Genomic DNA, 21646 nt, shown 5'->3' with positions numbered 1-21646 from the left:
AAATACCTGTTCATCTTTATATATCCTGCATTCATCACCCCTGTTTTACTCAAGCCTCCTAAACTTGTCTTACACTTTTTATTTCATTCTAATTTATTTATATTATTTCCAGATATGTTACTTAATAACTCCCCCAAAAAGGAAGAATGATATCACTTGATTAATCAATATTTTGTCCTCACTTCCCACAATGGTAATTTGTTACTCTATTTTCAACTATTTTTCTGAAGAGTCATTAAAATGGAGATGTGTTGTTTGAAAGGGACATATACACTCCACTGTTTATAGCAGCACTATCAACAATAGCCAAAGTATGGAAAGAGCCCAAATGTCCATTGATGGATGAATAGATAAAGAAGATATGGTATATATATACAATGGAGTATTACTCAGCAATCAAAAAGAATGAAATCTTGCCATTTGCAACTAGGTGGATGGAACTAGAGGGTACTATGCTAAGCGAAATTAGTCAGAGGAAGACAAATATCATGACTTCACTCCTATGAGGACTTTAAGAGACAAAACAGATGAACATAAGAGAAGGGAAACAAAAGTAATATAAAAACAGGGAGGGGGAAAAACATAAGAGACTCTTAAATATGGAGAACAAACAGAGGGTTGCTGGAGGGGTTGTGGGAGGGGGGATGGGCTAAATGGGTAAGGGGCATTAAGGAATCTACTCCTGAAATCATTGTTGCACTATATGCTAACTAATTTGGATGTAAATTTAAAAAAATAAAATTAAAAAATAATTTTAAAAAAAGTTGTCTTTAACATTGATGTTATCGGAATTATGAAAGGACCAATAACTTCGGGTCCTTTCCAGAGCTCAGTAGATAAATCTTGTAAGAATGTAGTTCAACACCCAACCTTCTTCATAATGCACTTGAATTTGTGGTAAATGTGATGTATTGAGGCCCTTGTGTAATTTTCTAATATTTTGTTTTCACATTTGCTTAGATATCTTTACCTAGTATAATTATTTTCTTTCTGAGACAGTCCTCATAAGAAAGAGGCTCTGTCAACTAGTCAGCTAAAATACTTAACAGAGGGCCAGGCACAATAAAAATACACTTGATCTTAGCCAAAAGGCTGAGAAGCGATCACAATAAAAATAAATAAATATATATATATGCTTACAAGGTTTTTTAACCTTTGCCTTTGAGAAAATTACAGATTTAGAGAAGGTTGTAAAGAAACGGACAGAAAGGTCTCGTGCACCCTTCACCCTGCCTCCTCCAGTGTTGACATCTTGCAAATCCAAATAAGAAAATAACCAAAACAAGAAAATATCCAAACTATGAAACTGACATTGGCACAATTCATAGAGTTTATTCAGATTTCACCAGTAATTATGTGCTCATTTGTGTCTGAGTATATACGGACCTATACACTTCTATCACGTGTATAACTTCATGTAACTACCACCACGATCAAGATACACAACTCTTCCATTATCACAAGGCTCCCTCATGCTGCCTCTTTATAGCCATCTCTACCTCCTCCCTCCTCCCCTCCCCACCCAATCTTTAACCCTTGGCAACCACAAGTTTGTTCTCGTTTCCATAATTTTGTTATCTCAAGGGTATATATAAATGGAATCTTAAAGTATGAAACCCTTTGAGATTGGCTTTTTTCACTCAGCATAATTTTCCTGAGGTTCATTCAATTTGCTGTGAGTAGTATTACCTGGTATGGGAATACCACAGTTCATTGAACCATTCACTGACTGAACGCCATTTTGGTTATTTTCAGTGTTTGGCTAGTACAAACAAAGCTGCTGTAAACATTCCTGCACAGGCTCTAGGTTTTGATGAAGAAAATTACAGTTCCTCATATATGGCTAATTCAACCTGTTTAAACCATAGGTTTTCAGACATGGGTGAGATGGGTGATGAGCTCGTGAGTACAATCCGCATCAAACATTTTTGTTAGTATTTTCAGGAAGGAATAACCATCTGTCCCGGTTCTCCCAGAACAGGCCGGTTTATGCCTGCTATCCTGGCATAATGATCCCTTCACTCTCAGAAATGCCCTGGTTAGTATGATAAATTATATAATCACTCTTATTCAGATTACTTAAAGATTCCAAGCATTGCTATTATGCCTGCTTGGCTATGATGGAATTGTATTGGAGTAGATTGCTGTTTTGTAATCTTTCTGAGTACCTCTGGAGTGACTCTCTGGAGTCTGAGAAATGAGACAGTCTTCTCGCAATGAATGATAGTCTTGCTGAAGTCCCTACTGTTCTTCCTTCCTCCTTTTCAGTTAGAAAATGTCACTCATACGTAGAATTCAAGAAGTGAAACAAGCAAGCAAAGAGAAAAAAATAAGAGAGAAAGACAATGAGAGACAAAGCAAGAAACAGACTCTTTATAGAGAACGACGGTTACCAGATGGGAGGGGAGATGGGGGCATGGGTGAAAGAGATGATGGGGATTAAGGAGAGCGCTTGTCATGAGGAGCACTGGGTGATGTATGCAAGTGTTAAATAATTATATTGTACACCTGAAACTAATATTACACTGTATGTTAACTAACTACAATTTAAATAAAAACTTAAAAAAAGAAAGTATTTTATATTTTAAAAAAAAGTATCTTCTTGTGAGTCAGTTTTATGGTTGGGAACAGCTTCTAATCTCATGTCTTACCTCTGTGTGTCTTAGCTCTTGTCAGAGCTCCACAACTGAGAGGGGAGGACTCTTCCCCACCATTGCCAGTTTGAAAATACTTGCAGGGACAGATTCTGATAGGTTTAGCTTAGATCAATGCCAAGCTCAAAGACAACGGTCAGTGAGGTGTAGTCCCCAAATGGGCTTATCTTAGGGCAGGGGTTCACCCCTTTGACTGATCACTCTGTCCAGGGCATTGAGGCCAAGTAGGAGGGTAGCAACACCTTTCAGAACATATGGATCAGAAAGAAGGAAGTTCCGTCTACAGAGGGCAGGTAGTGGAGCAGATGGCCGACTTGGCCACAGAAGGAATGGTGATCTGGGCAGCCACTGTAATTTGTGTCTGCTGTGAGAGGGTCAGCAATACTACATCTTTTTGACTAGCACGCCTATATTCTTAAATTTTTTATGCACTGTGTTTAGCTATGGAGAAATGGGCAATAAATGCTTGCAATATAGCTTCTGAAATTTTTCTAAGTGGTTAATTCTGAAGTAGCCTCATTAATGAGAGGCCCACATATAGGTGACGATCCCCAACACTTTGTGATCATAATCAATCTTTATTATCATCCATGTCCTTTTTTTTTTAAATGTTTATTTACTTTTGACAGAGAGAGAGAGATAGAGCATGACCAGGGGAGGGGCAGAGAAAGAGGGAGACACAGAATCTGAAACAGTCTCCAGGCTCTGAGCTGTCAGCAGAGTCCGATGTGGGGCTCAAACTCATAGACCGTGAGATCATGACCTGAGCCGAAGTTGGACGCTCAACCTACTGAGCCACCCAGGTGCCCCATTATCATCCATGTCCTTAACAAATGCAAATACAACTGGGAATTGAATACAGTTGACCCAAAGATCTATGACTTAATGTCCTAAATTGCAGAGGATTGAAAATGCTTGAAAAATTATTATAATACATTTAAGTGAAAAGAGTAGGCTAAAATAGTAGGACAATTTGATTTTTTCTTTTTTACATACTCACTTAGATACACAGACTTTGGGAAAAATTTGGAATGATATATCTCCAGATGGTGGTTATTTTGGAATAGAGTGTGTAGGAATGACGGCTTTCTTCTTTTCCTTCCTGTTGTATCTGACAGAGTTTCCTCAGTGAACATGTATTAGTTTCTGAATTCTTAATCCATTATTATAAAATTCTTGTGTCTGGTGATGCACACCTGATTCAGAATTACAGATTTCAAATTAAGTACTTCCTTCTTTAGAACCTCCAGAAGCCATGTAGTAAAAGGCTAATTGAAGGCCTCGGCACAGCATCAAGAATTTCAATAGAAAGATTCTCATTATGTTCCCAATTAGCCTTCAACAAAAATAAATAAATAAGACAATGGTGCATCAATCAGATGAAAAAAGACTTAAAGATACAGCTGTATTTTGTTAGTTGCAAATACGCAAAAAAATGAATTCAAGGAAGCAACGTGGAGCACCTCTAAAGAATGGCTGATTTTTAGAAGATTTAACAGTTACAGCTAATTGAAAAGAAGCAACTGATAAGCTGTTTTTAGGACTAAGTCCATAATACTTAATTCTAAGCCCATGAAATCATCTTGGCACAGTTTTGACAACAACAGAATCTCAATATTACAAATCCCAAGTACCTAACCATTTTGAGTGAGGCCTGTAGTCATTTCCGAGAGACTAATTAAAAAGTATAAATTAGTTAGGGGAAACCGTAGAGGAATTTCTCCATGATGATGAAAAAAATGAACTTGGCCATATCTCATCACTATATTTATATGTAAATAACTCTGTTGTACCCATACGTTTCATACATGTATAAAGGATTTTTCTATAATCCTTTAAAGGAGGACCACATGACTCACTGTTTAATAATACATTACAGACAACATACAATTCCCTTGGCTTTTTATTATTCACCTTATTAATCAACTTATTCAGAAACGTAAGCCAATTTTTCTTCTTAGATAAAATCTAGGAATTTTAAGTACATCCAAGTAATAAGGCATTTCTTATGATAATGGTGTTGGCACTTATTGTAAATATGATGCTTTTACTTTGTGGTATTTGGCAAGAACACTCCAATTTTATGACTGCACTTTAGTTTTTAGCACAATGTCAAAGTAAATAGAAATGCTATAGCAATATTACTAGGGTGTCTATTTTACGGAGCATCAACTTGACTTTAAGAGGAAATTCCTGGTTACCAAGAGACAGGATGATGTAGTCTGATTAGTCTAATTCCAACATAGCCACTCAGAGACAAAAAGGGACCCTCATAAATCTGTTTTTGAAGATTTCCAGAAACCTTGATTTGATATTAAAAAAGATCATTAAACTTAAGGAAAATAATTTGTGAATCACAGAATTGTGGTTAATAGCCATGCATGTGAGTATATCTATATTTGATCACAATTTTCTTCTCTTTTTGGTTCTAAGGGATATATTAATTTATCAACCAACAAAACAAAATTAAGGTAATAGAAAAAAATTACAACTAGCCCAAACTTTCACACTTTACCAGCACAGTAGTAGACCAGCACAGTGAATGGTAGACTATATATACTTAGATATAGATTGGTATATGACTGATGTAACACCTTTCGATTCTCTAGTGACACACTGATTTATAGAAGTAATAGCATTTGTTTTAATCATACTTTGGGTATTTTTGTCATTTGAAAATCTTGAAAATCCAGGGTCTTGGTGTGTATATACTAACATTTTAATGAACAAAGCACTAATTTACTCAATCAGCTCAACTAATTGTTCATATTGGGGTAATGAAATACTTATTATCTAGTATTTCAACTGAGTATGAAAATTACCATCTTTTTCTATATAAAGTTACATGTTGGGACCTTATACAGGAAAGGACATCCATTTTCTAAAATCCATTTAAAATTTTTTCTGTGAAGTACTCCTATGCATTCAAAAATATCATTTTTAGGGGTAAAAAATCATAAATTTTAAGTATTAAAGAAAAATAATAATTTGTCATCTAGCTTCAGTTAGTTACACGAGTTTCTGAAAATGAGTTTAGAGGTCCAGAGCCAATCTGAGTACATCAACATGCTTGGTGAGAGGAAAATGAGGAAAAATTATTTATAAAATTCTTTTAATGTTGATATTTTCAAACTGTAAAGCCAAGAAAGAACACACTCTCCACCCTGTTTTTCAGGAATACTACTTGGCAATGAGAAAGAAGGAAATCATGCCATTTGCGGCAACGTGGATGGAACTGGAAGGTAGTACGCTGAGTGAAATACGTCAGTCGAAGAAGGACAGATATCATATGTTTTCACTCATATGTGGATCTTGAGAAACTTACCAGAAGACCGTGGGGGAAGGGAAGTGGAAAAAAATAGTTACAGAGAGGGAGGGAGGCAAACCATAGAAGACTCTTAAATACAAAGAACAAGCTAAGGGTGGATGTGGGGGTGGAGGAGGGGGGGAAATGGGTGATGGGCACTGAGAAGGGCATTTGTTGGGATGAGCACCGGGTGTTGCATGTAAGCGACGAACCACAGGAATCTACCCAAAAACCAAGAGCACAGTTTACACACCGTATGTTAGCCAATTTAACAATAAATTATATTTTTAAAAAAAGAACACATTCTTAGATTTCAAGAGTTCAGAAATAACTTTGTTTTAGAAGTCAAAGTAAATTATACACAGTTAATGAATAAGATAGAGAATAAGTGATAAAAAAAATCCGTTTTTACTTCACTACAAATGAGAATTGATCACACAAGAGAACCCATCTGTTGCTTGGCCACACATCATTTGTCCTTCCTTGGCAGTTTATTCTGACCCAAGAAAATAGCAAGAACAAAATAGGTGAGCAACCTCATCCTGATGCCTAAAAAAAGTTCATTTTCACTTATAATAAGGTCTCTGCTTTCTTCACAAGATCAACAAAGCAGCATTTCCAGACCATCTCCTCATTCTGATTCCCCTCACGGTGCCAGGAACCACCCGCCTGACAGATTCTCCCTCCTAGTTCACGGGGTTGCGCAGCAGCCCCGTCCCTGCGCTGGCACGCCTGCATCCAGCTCATCCTCTTGAGTCTGTCCCAGCGCTGCTGCCTGACCTTTCTCACCCCATGTACTCATGCAACATTCATTCATTTATTCAACAAGTATTCACGGAGCATCTCCCATGGTCCAGGTGCTCTTCTAGCAGCTGGGGATACAGCAGGGAACAAAGTGGATAAAGTCCTTGCTCTCATGGAACTTACAAGCATTCCAAAGGAGGATCAAGTAATAAAAAACTCACCACGTGGTGAGTGATACATTCTCTGAAGAAAATAAATCCGGGTAAAAGTGGTAAAATTTTAGAGTGACAGGGTGATTTTAGATTGACTGTTGACAAAAGACATGTTGAGGAAATGCCCTTTGAACAGAGATTGGAATAAAATAAAATCTGCATTTATAAAATGCTTATAATGTACCAAGTATTTTTCTCATGCTAACACTCTCAAACCGATATCATGGTTCATCATGGGGCCCTACTGGGGAAGAACGAGAATTGCCTTCTACCCAACTAGCTGTCGTGGCCACAAAAGAGAAGAACGGGCAACAGGCAGAAAATCTGGGCTAGTGTAAACTGTGAAAGTGGTATGATGGGCGGCTGAGGACAGGACAGAGAGATGACAAGCTTCTCGCATGTTATCTTTATAACCTGTCAGGTCTGTTGACAAGCAGTTATTCAGAGCATGCAAGAAAGCGGGAACAGTCCCAACACAGTGCTCAACTCAAGTGAAATGGAGATAGTAGCAATGTGTGAAAGCTACCACCAGAAACAGCTCATCCCCAAACCAAACTAACCAAACAACAAAACAGGTGCTGAGAAGGGGAGCAGCCACCTCTTGGCTGAGAGTGATTTCACCGTTTAAAACCAATGGTCACAGGGGTGCGAGGGTGGCTCAGTCGGCCGTACATCCAACTTCACTCAGGTCATGATCTCATGGTTCCAGCCCCATGTTGCGCTCTGTGCTGACAGCTCGGAGCCTGGAGCCTGTTTTGGATTCTCTCTCCCCCCGCTCCCCTCTGCCCTGCCCCCACTTGCACTCTGTATCTCTCTCTCTCAAAAATAAATAAACAGTAAAAAAAATTTTAACCAATTGGCAGTAATCTTAGAGACAAATAATACTGAATAAAATATATTGTTCGAGTTATATAGTAAGAGGATTATATTAGAAAATAGGGTCAAAATGATTTTTTCATTTTTCAATAGCCAAAAGCCAAAGAACCTTTTTTGTATACACAGTTACCAAAACTGGAGTTAGCACAATCCGTAAAATAAGGAGAATATGTACATTTGTTTTCTCCTAAGACAGTTTCTTGAACATCAGTCCTTGATAAGAAAGTTGGGAATGGTTACTTTCCTTCATGCAAAGTCTTCTGATTCTGCGATTTAAATTATAAAGGATCTTCCTGCTGTGTTTTTTTCTTATCATTAAAGTTAAATTTCTCATTTACAAAAAAGAGTGATAAAGGAATAAAAAGAAGTGTCTAGTGTACAAGCACAGATATTGTTTCTTAGAGTGTAATCACATGTATTCCCATGAAGCATTTTTACAAAATGGGTTCTACAATCAAACTTGGGAAATGCTACATGCTAGATCGCCCTTCTGGAAAGCACAATGCATATTAACAAACTAAGTGTTCTGAGAAGTCCTGGTACAAAAAAATAAGAGTAAATGAATAAATAATAGTTTAAACAAAGTTAAATTGATTATTTCCAAGAGTCATGTTACCACAGAAGTGTTTAGTTTTAATAACATCTCTGACATTGGAAGTCTCTCATGTTCCATGATGCATATTCTGGAAGATGTGGCTCTATACACATTTTTATTGTTCTACCTCTTTGATTTTGCTTTAACTACCTCTTGCCTTCCTATCCTATCTCTTGCCTTCTCTTTTTGTTTTTGTACAGAACACTTATTGAGTGCTTACTGTATTCTAAGGCACTTTTTAAAGTATGTTATGGCCATCTCACCTATTCCTGCCTGACAAGTATTATCTGACATAAGTGCAACAGATTGCCAAAGGGGCACCACACAAGTGAAATAACTTTTCTCCACATCCAGCTTGTTGGTAAGTGGCATAGCCAAGGAAGCCAAAATCGAAATCAGGTCTCTCTGACCTGATGCCTATGCTCTTAACAAATAAGTGCCTGGTTCTCTATTCCTCAGCTCTTCCCAAGCTTCATGGAGACCAATGGCCTACCTATTTTCCAGTCCAAAGATATTTTCCAGATCTTAGCTTATGGGACCTTTCTGTTGTGTTTGATGTTGTTGGCCAATCCTTCCCCTTTGAAATTTCCTAGACTCCGAATTTCCTTGATTCTACATTCCTCTTACACCTTTCTGGATGTTTCTTCTTCATCTTCTTAAGTTCCTTATTAAATGTTAGTGCTCCTCAAGGCCCATCCTGGCCCACTGCCCTTCTCTACTTTTCTCTCTGCTGGGACATCCCCATTCACATCTCCAGGCTTGCCATCGCCCCTGGACATCAGACTCATATCTAATAATACTCTTGTGGTTTTTTGGCACTTCAAACTCAAGAGATCTTCCACTAAATTTGTCATGTCCTATATATCAGTCAAGGCCCCGGTAGGGCACTCAGGGGAAATCCTAGAGAGTTTAATTAAAGGACGATTAATAAAGGTGTGGACCAGGAACAGTGGTACTAAGCATGATAGGGAAGGGGGTAGACAGATCTGGAGGAGCACACATTCTTAAAACTGCAACATTTCAGGCAAAGGTGTCAGTTATCTGGAAGTTAGCATGAAAATTACCCTCTCCCCGGTTCCCCACATCTAACCAGCCTTGTCAATTTAGCTACTTTTAACATTGCCTCCTTACTTTTAGTTTCTTTTCCCATCACCCTAGGGTCACCATTTGTCATCTCTTAATTGGACCATTATAATAACCTCCTAGTAGTTCAACTGCTTCCGGGCCCACTTCACCTTTGGGATAACCTTTCTTATAGCCAAAAACTCTCTCTGAACTACAAATCTTACTCTACTAAGCCTGGCCCAACCCTTCAATGATCATCTTCACCTAGAAAATAAAGATCCTACTTTTTTAGCACAGCATATAGGAGTCTCCCTGATCTGGTATCTATCCCCTCCCTTCCTTTTATGCGCACTTGTATTTTCCTAAACTCTGCCATGCTTGCATTCTTTTTTCTTTTTTTTTTTTTTATTTTTTTTTCAACGTTTTTATTTATTTTTGGGACAGAGAGAGACAGAGCATGAACGGGGGAGGGGCAGAGAGAGAGGGAGACACAGAATCGGAAACAGGCTCCAGGCTCCGAGCCATCAGCCCAGAGCCCGACGCGGGGCTCGAACTCACGGACGTGAGATCGTGACCTGGCTGAAGTCGGACGCTTAACCGACTGCGCCACCCAGGCGCCCCGAGAATTAGATTTTAAATGAAAGAGTTGAGAACGGTTTTCTGACACAAGGATAAAATATGGTTGTACTTATAGAAATAAATTTGAAGGCACCATGTTCAGAGGGGAAAAAAAAAAAAAAACAGCCTAAGGATCAGTGCTCTGGCGCCCAAGGACAAGCTTGTGAAAGGACAAACTTAGTAATTAGGAATAATTAGTGACTCTAGATTACAAGAGAGGTGCTTAATGAGGTTATTTACATATTGCCCTGATGAGCTGGTGGAAGCACTATGGCACCTGTTGGAGCCAATAGCACCAGGAGAGATGAGGATACGAGTCTTTGTATCTGCCTCTAGCTTCGTCCCAACCCGTTCACCCCCTGGCTCATTCCACTTGTGCCACGTCAGCCTTGTTTTGCTTCTTCCAATAAAGGACACAGGTGCACAAAGAAGTCTCTCACATATTTATTTAAGCAGAAAGAGCTAATACCAATGGATCTTTGAGGCCATGACAGAAGAGTTCTTTAAGGCTTTGAGTTATGCTCTTGGATTAAACACCACCATAAATAGAACCAAGACTGGGGTGTAGGAAAGGCTTCATCTCTCTCAAGGGCAACGTTATGGCAAAAATTAGAGTGGTTTCTATTAGAAGAATGCAGAAATCTTTGTCAGCTCTAGCTGGTAGTGGTCACAGAAGAATGATGATACGGAAGAGGAAGCAAGAATATGACTTGCAGAGCTGGCTGGATGTTGGCTGAAGCTGCAGGTCACATGTAAAGGTAACGAAAGCAATTTCTTCTATTATTTCAACTTGGCTTTTATATAGATGATAGCAAATGCAGTGGAGGTAACACTGGTGAATAAATGAGCAATCAACAGTGCTGCATTTTTGGAAAAAAAAATAACACCTTGGTATTTTGATTCATAATCTTAAAGAGTTCTTGATATGAGGAACTGGTAACTTTTTATTATTTTTTACTGTAATGACTGCAATGTAATTATAGTGATTTAATTCACAAAATGATAATTTTCTCATGTTTTCCTTAAAGATGTATTCACAAATCAATATGATGGTATTTAACACTTTTCTGTCAGAAACTATATAATGCTGAAAATTGAAATTCTGTTTATGAAGCTTCTATCATTTGCCTAATTCCACATACTAAGCACAGCGGGAGACAAAAAATTGCAATATACTTTCCTTTATTTCAAAAATAAACGTAGGGGCGCCTGGGTGGCTGGGTCAGTTAAGCGTTGGCTTTGGCTCAGGTCATGATCTCACGGTTGGTCGGTTCAAACTCCATGTCAAGCTCTGTGCTGACAGCTCAGAGCCTGGATCCTGCTTCAGATTAGTGTCTCCCTCTCTTTCTGCCCCTCCCCCACTCACATTCTGTCTCTCTCTCTCTCTAAAATAAACATTAAAAATTAAAAAGAAAACAGAAATAAATGTATTTGGAGTAATAAAATGAACATACTAGGTGCTTTCTAGTGAAGCTCATCATTGCAGTGGGGCTATGCTTCTGAAAATGCAGCACTGAAACTGTGTACCTGAAGGCATTAAATTAGGAAGAAAATGAGAAATACCTATGGTCATTCCCGTTAAGCCTTCTCTTGTGCCACACTGCTGCCAATCACAATGGCTTAAATAGGTGCACCAACTGTATCCAACACCAAAGGTCCTTTGCAAACCCTCAAGACTCAAGTTGGAATTATATTCATAAAACTCAAGAGTCAATGTGTTTATAAGTTTAAATAACTTTAAGTTGGACATTTAGATGCTAGAAATAGTGCCACATTTAAAAATAAAGTGCAAGGGTGCCTGGATGTTGTTTAAGTATCCAACTTCCGCTCAGATCATGGGTCAAGCCCCACATCAGTCTCTGTGCTGACAGCTCAGAGCCCAGAACCTCCTTCAGATTCTATGGTTCCCTCTCTCTCTGTCTCTCCCCTGATCATGTTCTGTCTTTCTCTCTCACAAAAATAAATAAAACATTAAGTTTTTTTAATAATAAAATTAAAAATAAATAAACAAAGTACAAAAAGGGGTGCCTGGGTGGCTCAGCCAGTTAAGTTTCTGGCTGTTGATTTCTGTTCAGGTCATGACCTCATGGTTTGCAAGATCTAGCCCTGCACTGGGCTCTGCACTGACAGCACAGAGCCTCCTTGGGATTCTGTCTCTCTCTCTCTCTGCCCCTCCCCTGCTTGTGCTCTATCTCTCTCTCACACAAAATAAACAAATAAACATGAAAAAAAATTTTTTAAAAGTACAATTCTTACATTGTTTTTAATTACCTATGCCTACAGATGTGCATTTTCTTATGAGCCAAAATGAGGCAGGGGTATGGTGTGGATTTTTTATTCCTTAAGGTAACAATAATCTGTCACGCAACAAAGAACAAAGGCAAACATGTGGACAGTTGGAAGGATTACCCAATCCCCAGTAGAAGCCCTGCCCGGTGAACCTTCTCCAACTTACTGGCGATGTCATATGCGAAAGAGTTTCTCTAAAAGGTTGGCCACAACATTTATCAAAGGAGTCGATTGACAGAAGAGTTAATGACAGCAAACTTCATTGCGAGGAGGGTGGTTCAAGCTGACATTATAGTTCATCTGCTAATGTTGTATAATATAGAATGTGAATGAAACCTCCATGAGGAAGTGAAAATTATTTCATGTGTGTGTCTGTGTGCATGTGTGTGTGCGTGTGTGTGTGTGTGTGTGTGTAAGAGAGAGAGAGAGAGAGGGAGAGAGAGTCAAAGAAAGGGAAAGAGAGAGGGATGAGAAGAGAGAGAGAAAGAGAAAGAGGAAGAGAGAGAGAGAATGGTGGAGAAAGGCAGACAGACCTTGGAAAGTGGATATTTCTCCTAAATAGGAGTACTATGGCCAACATCATAACACTCATGTTTTATAGAATTAAACCTAAACCTCCTTTCAGAAAATATAATTAAGTCCTCTTTCAAATTTAATGTTCTTTAATTACATATCAGGTAAGAGCAGACACAGAGAAAAATATAGAGAGGAGGTTAAGTAAAGAAAGAAGGATTCATGCCAAGCCTATGAGTTTAGGGAAACATTCCACTTGACTACTAATGAGCACCATTTCAGGGAAGGCAGAATTTAAATTCCTATGATGTCATATTCTACAATTTGCATTTTAGTTGACAAAATACTGATATCGAGTGAACTGATACAGGAAGCAATTTTCAAGAAGAGGTTTAGTAAAGATAGGATAGGTGAGAGAAATTATATTGCCTTCCCTGGGAATTATGGGAAGATGCACAAGAAGGAGACTCATCAGATAACTACTCCATTTACATTCATATGTGGGTAGAAGATTTCCAGACTGGTAGTTCCCAGTATACTTGATAATAGAGTTCTACTTTTTTTTCTATTGTTATATACACCATCAATATTGATTATGAAATTTATTTTTTTAATTGCATAATTAACATTGTTTATGCAACACTAGTTGTGCAGATATTAGCCTTACAGCATACAGTGGATGATTTAGACAATCTGAGATGCCCGATTAAATGTTCCTATCACTTAGCTAGGGATAAGGAATGATGTACAAAGGCTTCCATGGCCAGGCTCATTTAGGCTACCTCAATGAAACTGGTTATAGCCAATCATACAGATTCAAATTTTTAGACTTCCCATCACTTATACCCAGTTGCTTGCTTCTGATTTGTGAAAAAGATAATACTATAAATCAAGCCTCATATTTTGGTTTCTCTAACTTTATCGCTTTTAAGAATTTTTATTCTTATATAGAAGACACTTCATGTGGAGTAGTGAAAGATTTGTTGACTTAATGAGAGCTACAGAGATGTGGGTGAGGTTGGATAAATGTTTCTGACTCAGCACACAGAACTTATCATTGGGATTCAATCAACAATCTGCTATTTAATAACGGAATTGTTTTCAGGACTACTTTACTGACACTTGTTCAAAACCTTGAAGGCAAATATATCTCCAAATTATAAAGAGATGATACGATATGCCCATTTTATCATGTAATATACTATTCCCAAATGTCAATGCATTATCCTTTGTGCCCAATTTAACACTGCGAACGTCTCTTTGTCAACTGTAACAGATTAAGCCTACTGAAATAGCATATATGAAGTCCCTGGAAGACTGACTGGCACCTGATGGGTATTCAGTATATATACATATAATTTTTTTCCTCTAATATACTTTATATTAAGATGACACAAAACCGCATTTACATAGTTGTCCCATTACAATATTTATTTAAATGACAAGCTTTATCAATGTATTTACTATGTGATGCAGTCAACCATAATTGACATCCACCTGTCAATGGGCAAAAATACACCTATTATGTGGAATAGGGTGAACCTCTATTACAGTCACTGAGACTACTGTTATGCCAACACTGACTGCATTTTCTCACATCTGTATCAGGTTTTGATTAGAAGTTTTGCCACATTTTGTCCATTTTAATTGCAGCGCTCCACCCCTGCTCTCAAACTCATCATTTGAACATTCCTGAAATTCTCACACGTTATGAAGAATTCAAATAAAAACCTGTGGTTGTGCCAAAGGTTGGATTTGGAGCAGATGTCATACATGTAGGTCTTAGCTGTTACTTAGAAAAATGTGTGGTGATGCCATCTCCCACTTGGGGTTCATGACAAGTGTTGCATAGACATAATAGTTATGACAGAATTTGACAAGTAGAAAAATTAATAGAAAGCTTAAATAAATCTAATACAATTGTGGGGTATGCTAAAAGAGCAATCTCCTAGAGTAAAAGCCTAACACCAAACTTATCATTTGCCAGATTTTAAATAAAACTATCATTTAAAACTTAAGAAAAATGTAAAAACATATTAAATATAACTTAAAATTTCATGTATTTACTCTGTTGCTTTTTCTCCCTGAAACTATTTTTTCCTATATTCCATTAAGAGCCATAAAAATATGGAATATTTAAAATTGATGCTTTTCTCAATCCATTGGTCCTATTCCACTGTCTCCTTGTCAAGCATTCATAATTAATGGTACACGTAAGCAAAAAGTGACTCTTTGGTAAGGAAACCTTTGTATCCATTAACGTTACATCCATTTCCAAGGTAGCAATCACGGTGGTGCTGAAAGGATAGCTCCCAGTCACCTGTGACCTACTTTGCCAGGAAGGGAAAAGGACTAATGAGGAAACGAAAAGCTAGACCCACTGAGGACACAAGTGGTAGACAATTACCTCACAACTCCACACTACTTTCCAAGCAAAGATGTAGCTGAAATTTGTCTGAAAGATTTCATGCACAGCATAGTTACCAAAGTAGGATTTTTTTAAGCAGCCCCCTTCCTTCTCATTTTCTTCAAAATCACAGCCTAAAGCAGTAGAATCCAAAGAAAACTCGAAAAAGTTAATCACACAGATTTCTCTGCCACTTAAATTTAGAGATACCAGCCTTTGTAAATAAGGTGGGGGAAAGTCTAAAGACTTTGTAAGGGGAACGATGAGGTTGAAGACGAAGACCTGGGGGAAAGAGTTCTCTCCAGGCTCAAGTTGACACTCTTTATTCAGAGAAAACCATGCTCACGAACCACCCCGGCAGTCCTTTGCGAACAGGGAGCTCAGCCCCAGGTGCACAGTTCCAGCAGAAAGTAAATTGAGACAAAGCAGCCGCACACACCGTTGGGGAGAGCACTGGAGTTGTAGTAGTGACCAGAAGGAAAAGTGACCTCATTTTGCCTGGTGAAACGCTACCTAACAAGCCCACCTTTGACGTGGATACCAGCCGCGGTAAAGAAAAAAAAAAAAAAAAAAAAGAGCACAAAGGGCGAAAGCTGGAGGGAGCAAAGTTGCCTGTTCTTCCATCCCATCCCTCAAAACCGCCGGGAACACGCACACGCAAGGACAACAAAGCTTGCGCCCGGCTGCACGACCGGCGCGTGCAGCGGCCCGGCCATCAAGCCCCCGGGATGGAGCCGGGGCGTCGGAGCGCGGACGCAGGCAGGACCGCCGGGGCAGGGGCGGGGTGGGGGGTGGGGGGGCGCTCCCCTACCTTGAGTAGCACAAAGAGCCAGAGCAGAGGCAGGAGGCGGCGGCCGCCGCGCGTTCTCGCGGGCAGGTGCCCCATCACGGTGCCGACGGGGACCCGGGGGTCCGCGGCGCGTGCGAGCTCCCCCGGCGGCGGCTCACAATGGCGAAGTGAGGCTGCCGCCTCAGACCGTGGGCGCCGAGGCTGTTCCCGGCGGGCGCATGCTGCCTTCCCAGTCCCCTTGCGCCTGCTTCCTTTCGTCTTCTGCGCCCGAGGTCCTCCAGGAACGTGCCAGGCGCTGCTGTTCTTTAACAGCTAAGGATGGAGAGGGTGGGGATTGAGGTGGGCGAGGCTCCGCCGCCGCAGCCGCCGCCACCGAGGCTCCGAGGAGACGCGGGGTCCGCGTGGTGAGCGAGAGGCGGGGGCCCTGCACCCAGCCGGCCGCGGTCCTCCCGCAGCAGGATACTCTCAGTCTGGTCTGCGGGCTCATAAAGTGACAGCAGCCTCCCAGCCCTCCCACCGGGGTCCGCCTGCCGCCTCTTCTTGCTGGGCAACCCCCACTCCAGGCTCCGCCCCAACCCTTTCCACCGTCTCTGGGACTCGGGAGTTGTGCGGGGGTTTCCCTGACTCCTCTAGAGCAACTTGGGGAGCGGATCCCAGTCTCCTCTCAATCTTCCTACATCTGCTCTCAGTTGCTGTTGTGAAAGTACAGAAAGCACTCGGAGGGGAGCGGTGGTTGTGATTGGGGTGATGGAATGCGTGGTGCGTGCCTGTGTGTTTGATGGGGATGATTCCATTCTCTCCGTCCCACTCCTCCCCGGGAGGAAGAAGCACAATTAAATACATTATCCGTTTGAACTCAGTTCTTATATAAATTTCAAGGGCTGCCTTTTGATACCAAAGTCTGTCAGGTCGCCTGAAGTGGGGGAGGGGAGATCACAATCTATTACGTATTTATAAACATATACTTTAAAAATGTGAAACTATTAAAGAAACTGTTGAACTTGTCCAGAATGGTTATAACTACCAGTGGGGGGTGGGGGGTGGGGGAGAGAGTTCCGGGACAGAGGTGTGTAATTAAAAAACTGTAATGTTAGGAATCTTTGTGGTGATGAAACAGTTCTGTATCTTGATTGTGGTGGTGGTTACACAAATCTACCTAGGTAATAAAACTGCATATAGGCGCAGGAGTGTTCGCCTCCGTCGGCGTGCACACATACAAGTGTCTGTACAACTGGTGAAATCTGAATTAGGACTGTGAACCGTACTAATGTCAGTTTCCTGATTTTATAATTATATAAAATGTTGCCTTTGAAGAAAGCTGGTGAAGGATAAACAGGACCTTCCCAAACTATTTTTTATTGAGATATAATTGACATATAGCATTGTATTAGTTTTAGGTATACCTCATAATGATTCAGTGTTTGTGTGTATTGTGAAGTGATCACCCAAACAAGTCTAGTTAACAACCATCATCACAGATAGTTACGTTTTTTTCTTGTGAGCAGAACTAAGATCTACTCTTCTAGCAACTTTCAAATACCCAGTACTAACTAAAGTCACCATCCTGTACCTTACATCCCCTGGACTTATTTATTTTGTAACTGAAAATTTGTAACCTTTGACCGCTTTCACAGCATTTGCTTCTTAACACATGTGAATTACTTGTGAGTAACTAATCTGTGACCTTTTAGAAGCTCAGGCAAGTATTTCCAAGCTGTGTATTTTCAAAGTATTTATATCCCTTTGGTGGTTATGTGTAGTTTTTGAAAAATGTCTGTCAAAATAAGTATGGAGTACACTATTCAAATATGAATCACTCCTTCTTATCATGTAAATGACCCTTGCTGTGCCTTGCCAGTGATAGAACTTCCTATTTGTCTTTGAGACATGCTTGGGCACCAGGAGACAGGCAAGGTGACCTTGGTTATGAATACAGAGAGTTTGTCTCAGACCCACCATTAGGGAGTAGTGACATGAAAAAGGGCTACGTTTACTTGACCTTTTGCTAGATAACTAATGACCAAATACTAATCACTTGGTTGGTATGTATATGTGTGTCTAAGAAAGGTTTAGATTGAATATATTTACATGTGTATGTTTGTGTACTAAATGGTCATATACATAAATATACAATAGTGGTTTGAATTTCCATGAAAATATTGTCTTTGGTGTCTTTTGTGCAAGTATCTTTTGTTGCCATGTTCTTCCCCCTTATATGCTCATTTTAGTGCCTTGATACCCTCTCTTTGTTGGCCTGGACCTTTTCTTTCCCTTGGGAAAATATTAACTGCTTCTCCCTCGCTCTGTATCAGACTCATGGGCTATCTGAAAATTTTATCCTTGGGACTGCACTCGTAGGGGCTTTGCTTTGATACATTTTCCTTTTAGTTTGAAGCTGCCGAAAGCAGCATTCTATTCCCAAATGTTTCTGAAAGTGGCACTGAAGTGATCTAATATCTAGAACTAAAGACACGTTTAGACCAGCGACAAAATCATACTCACAAATTGCTAACAACTCTTTTGAATCAAATTTGATTTTAAGGTGGCCATGTTGTGGTTTGCTTATATACATAAAGGTATTTATATGTGTGTGTACATGCATGTGAGTGTGTGTGTAGATACAGGGATATAGGCTTGGCTGGTGTATGTAGGGCAGCAAAAAGCAATTCTACTGATCATACAGTCATCTTGTAAATGCAAAAAGAACTTTATTAGTGAGGTACATTTTTACATAACAGTATTTGCTATGTTGTCTTTCTGGGTTTTTTTTCATCACTTATACCACAATTTGCTTAGCACTTATGTACATATGAATCACTTCTGGGGAACAATAGCAGTGAACAGAAAGCAGTAAAGCATTCTCCATTAAAGTATTAGTAATTAGCATTATTAATATTCCATTAAGTAACACTGTGATTAGATGGCCTGAAGACTGATGACATTATTTCATAATCACAGAAGATTTCCTCTCTGGAGAAGAGTATTTTACTTAGCTGTTGCTGGAAAAAAAAAAGTTTCATTTGTTTTTATTGCACTTAAAACAATAAGTCTTGGGAATCTTCCTAGGAGAGACTCCCGAGAAGGATGTGAATGTTGTATCACCAGCAGTGTGGGGTTTTCACTCCATAGAGCATGCAGAGTGTTTCTTTTAACTATTGACAGGTTTTCCAGTGCAATACTTCCAAAGTATGGTAAATCTTATTATGCTATTTTCAAGACTCCAAATCAGCAAGAATGGCCATGGGCAATATATAGTGCAGGTGGTAATATGTGCTTTACCAGTTATTTCAAAATATTTGCTCTGATTTCATTATCATAACAGTACTGCCGGGTAAAGAAGACAGAGATGGTTATCCCCAACTATTTTACCCCGAATGCCGCTTTTCCTGGAGAAAAGGTAAATGGACCAAACAGAACCTCTTATGTGCTCTAAGAGAGGCATTGAAAAATGAATGTGCACAAATTGAAATAAAATTCTGCTTCTTTTGGAAATACTAATAAGGCTGTTAATGAACAAGAGATTGGAAGATGCTTTTAAAAAAATCTGTCAGTCACTTTGTTTTTGTTAAGAGCATCCATCTTGTGGTGCCTGGGTGGCTCAGTCGGTTAAGCATCCGACTTCAACTCAGGTCACGATATCGCAGTCCGTGAGTTCGAGCCCTGCGTTGGGCTCTGGGCTGACGGCTTGGAGCCTGGAGCCTGCTTCCGATTCTGTGTCTCCCTCTCTCTCTGCCCCTCCCCCGTTCATGCTCTGTCTCTCTCTGTCTCAAAAATAAATAAACGTTAAAAAAAATTTTTTTAAAAAAAAAAGAACATCCATCTTTTCCTAAATATGTAAAAAATGTGCCGATGCCCATGTGTTCATATCTATCTCTTCTATAGCAAAGAAGCAGTAGCAGGCACGGAGAAAGAGCTGTAATCCCTATGAGAGGTTTAATGAGGAGTCAAATGGAACTCTGACTGTGCTGTTGCCAATGAAGTTCAATTCCGTTCTCCAGGGACCAACTCTAATGCAGTTCAGTGTGTTCAGTCCTGGCTTCCACTACTAAAATCGCCTACAAGGCTGTCAGCAGTTTTGGTAGCAGAGTTGTATTTATGGGAGTTGCTCAATGACAAATAGTTTACTTTATATAGAATGTAGGGGGAGGGAAAAAGCTCAAGCCATTGATCTCCAGACTATATTCCACTTGAAAAGCACAGTAATAGCCATGCAGTTGGCCATCCACATCTCACATATTACCAATTATTATAACATATGAACTGGAGATTATGTGTAATATGGTCTTAAGATCAGCTGACCAGGCAACATTTTGATTTTCAATTTATCTGAGCATTTATTGTAGTTTTTCTCTTAATGAACACTGGTTTCTTGCCTAAAAGACACATTGACAATTCATAAATTCTGTCTTTCAAAGTGAGAATGATTGACAGCCCTCAGGTGAATACCATGTTCCAACTGCCAAGACTTATTACTCTTGTCACACGTGAAAAATAGTGAAATTCACCACAGAAGGTCAGTTTTTATTTTATATGCAGAATCTTTTCTCATTGCCCTTTTCCTTCTTAAATAGTTCCTATTAAGAGATTTTTTTTTACTCCGCTCTTACACGGGTTTAAAAAAATAAAATCAGAATATTGTGTTACAGGAGATGGGTTTTATGACACAAGATCATCTACTCAAAGGAATAAGAGAGCATATATGGAAACATGAGACAGACCTTTATCATTGGGCACAACCTGCAGGCTATAGAATGAGGAATCCTAAATTAAGAAGACAGATTGTCATTTTTAGATACCATCCCTTCCTTTAGTCATATTCGAGGATTACTGTGTGTTTTTAACATTTCCTTTAATTGTCCTAGAATTAAAGGAAAGATATTAAACAGACATAAGTTATGAAGTTTTATCTTATGTTTTGGTTACATGGGATGTATTGGCTAATAGACTTTTATAATATTGATTTTCTGAGCATCCCAGACATTGTTATTATCTATTCACCCAATCTTCCTTTATAAGTGGGTTTCTTGACTACTTATAATGTAAAGCATTAAAGATCTTGCATGGGACACGTGCCTGGGTGACTCGGTCAGTTCAGTGTCCAACTCTTGATTTCGGCTCAGTTCAGGATCTCACAGTTGTGAGATCGAGCCCTGAGTTGAGCTCCGAGTCGAGCCCTGAGTCGGGCTTGGTGCTGAGTGTGAAGCCTGCTTAAGATTCTCTCTCTCCGGGGCGCCTGGGTGGCGCAGTCGGTTAAGCGTCTGACTTCAGCCAGGTCACCATCTCGCGGTTCGTGAGTTCAAGCCCCGCGTCAGGCTCTGGGCTGATGGCTCAGAGCCTGGAGCCTATTTCCGATTCTGTGTCTCCCTCTCTCTCTGCTCCTCCCCCATTCATGCTCTGTCTCTCTCTGTGCCAAAAATAAATAAACGTTGAAAAAAAAAATTAAAAAAAAAAAAAAGATTCTCTCTCTCCTTCTCCCTCTGCTCCCCCCACCCAAAACCAACCAACCAACAAACAAACAAAGATCCTTCATGGGAAGATTCACTTTAGCTTGACAAAAAAGCATGACTAAAACTTGA

General features: G+C 39.6%; 1 protein-coding gene across 2 annotated transcripts in view; it reads right to left on the bottom strand.

Annotated features, from left to right (window-relative positions):
* PTPRO (protein tyrosine phosphatase receptor type O) overlaps positions 1–16182 on the bottom strand; it is a 240097-nt gene extending 223915 nt beyond the window's left edge. For both annotated transcript variants that reach the window (XM_043561933.1, XM_043561934.1), the window contains exon 1: positions 16092–16182. In XM_043561933.1, coding sequence (XP_043417868.1) covers positions 16092–16166 — 75 coding nt within the window. In that variant the 5' untranslated portion in view covers positions 16167–16182. The remainder of the gene's footprint in view (positions 1–16091) is intronic.
* Positions 16183–21646: the final 5464 nt, after the last annotated feature.

The sequence above is a fragment of the Prionailurus bengalensis genome, chromosome B4, assembly GCF_016509475.1.
Source record: "Prionailurus bengalensis isolate Pbe53 chromosome B4, Fcat_Pben_1.1_paternal_pri, whole genome shotgun sequence".
NCBI classification, from domain to species: domain Eukaryota; kingdom Metazoa; phylum Chordata; class Mammalia; order Carnivora; family Felidae; genus Prionailurus; species Prionailurus bengalensis.
Note: the sequence above shows the minus strand (reverse complement) of the source record. Positions and strands in the feature narration are given on the sequence as shown.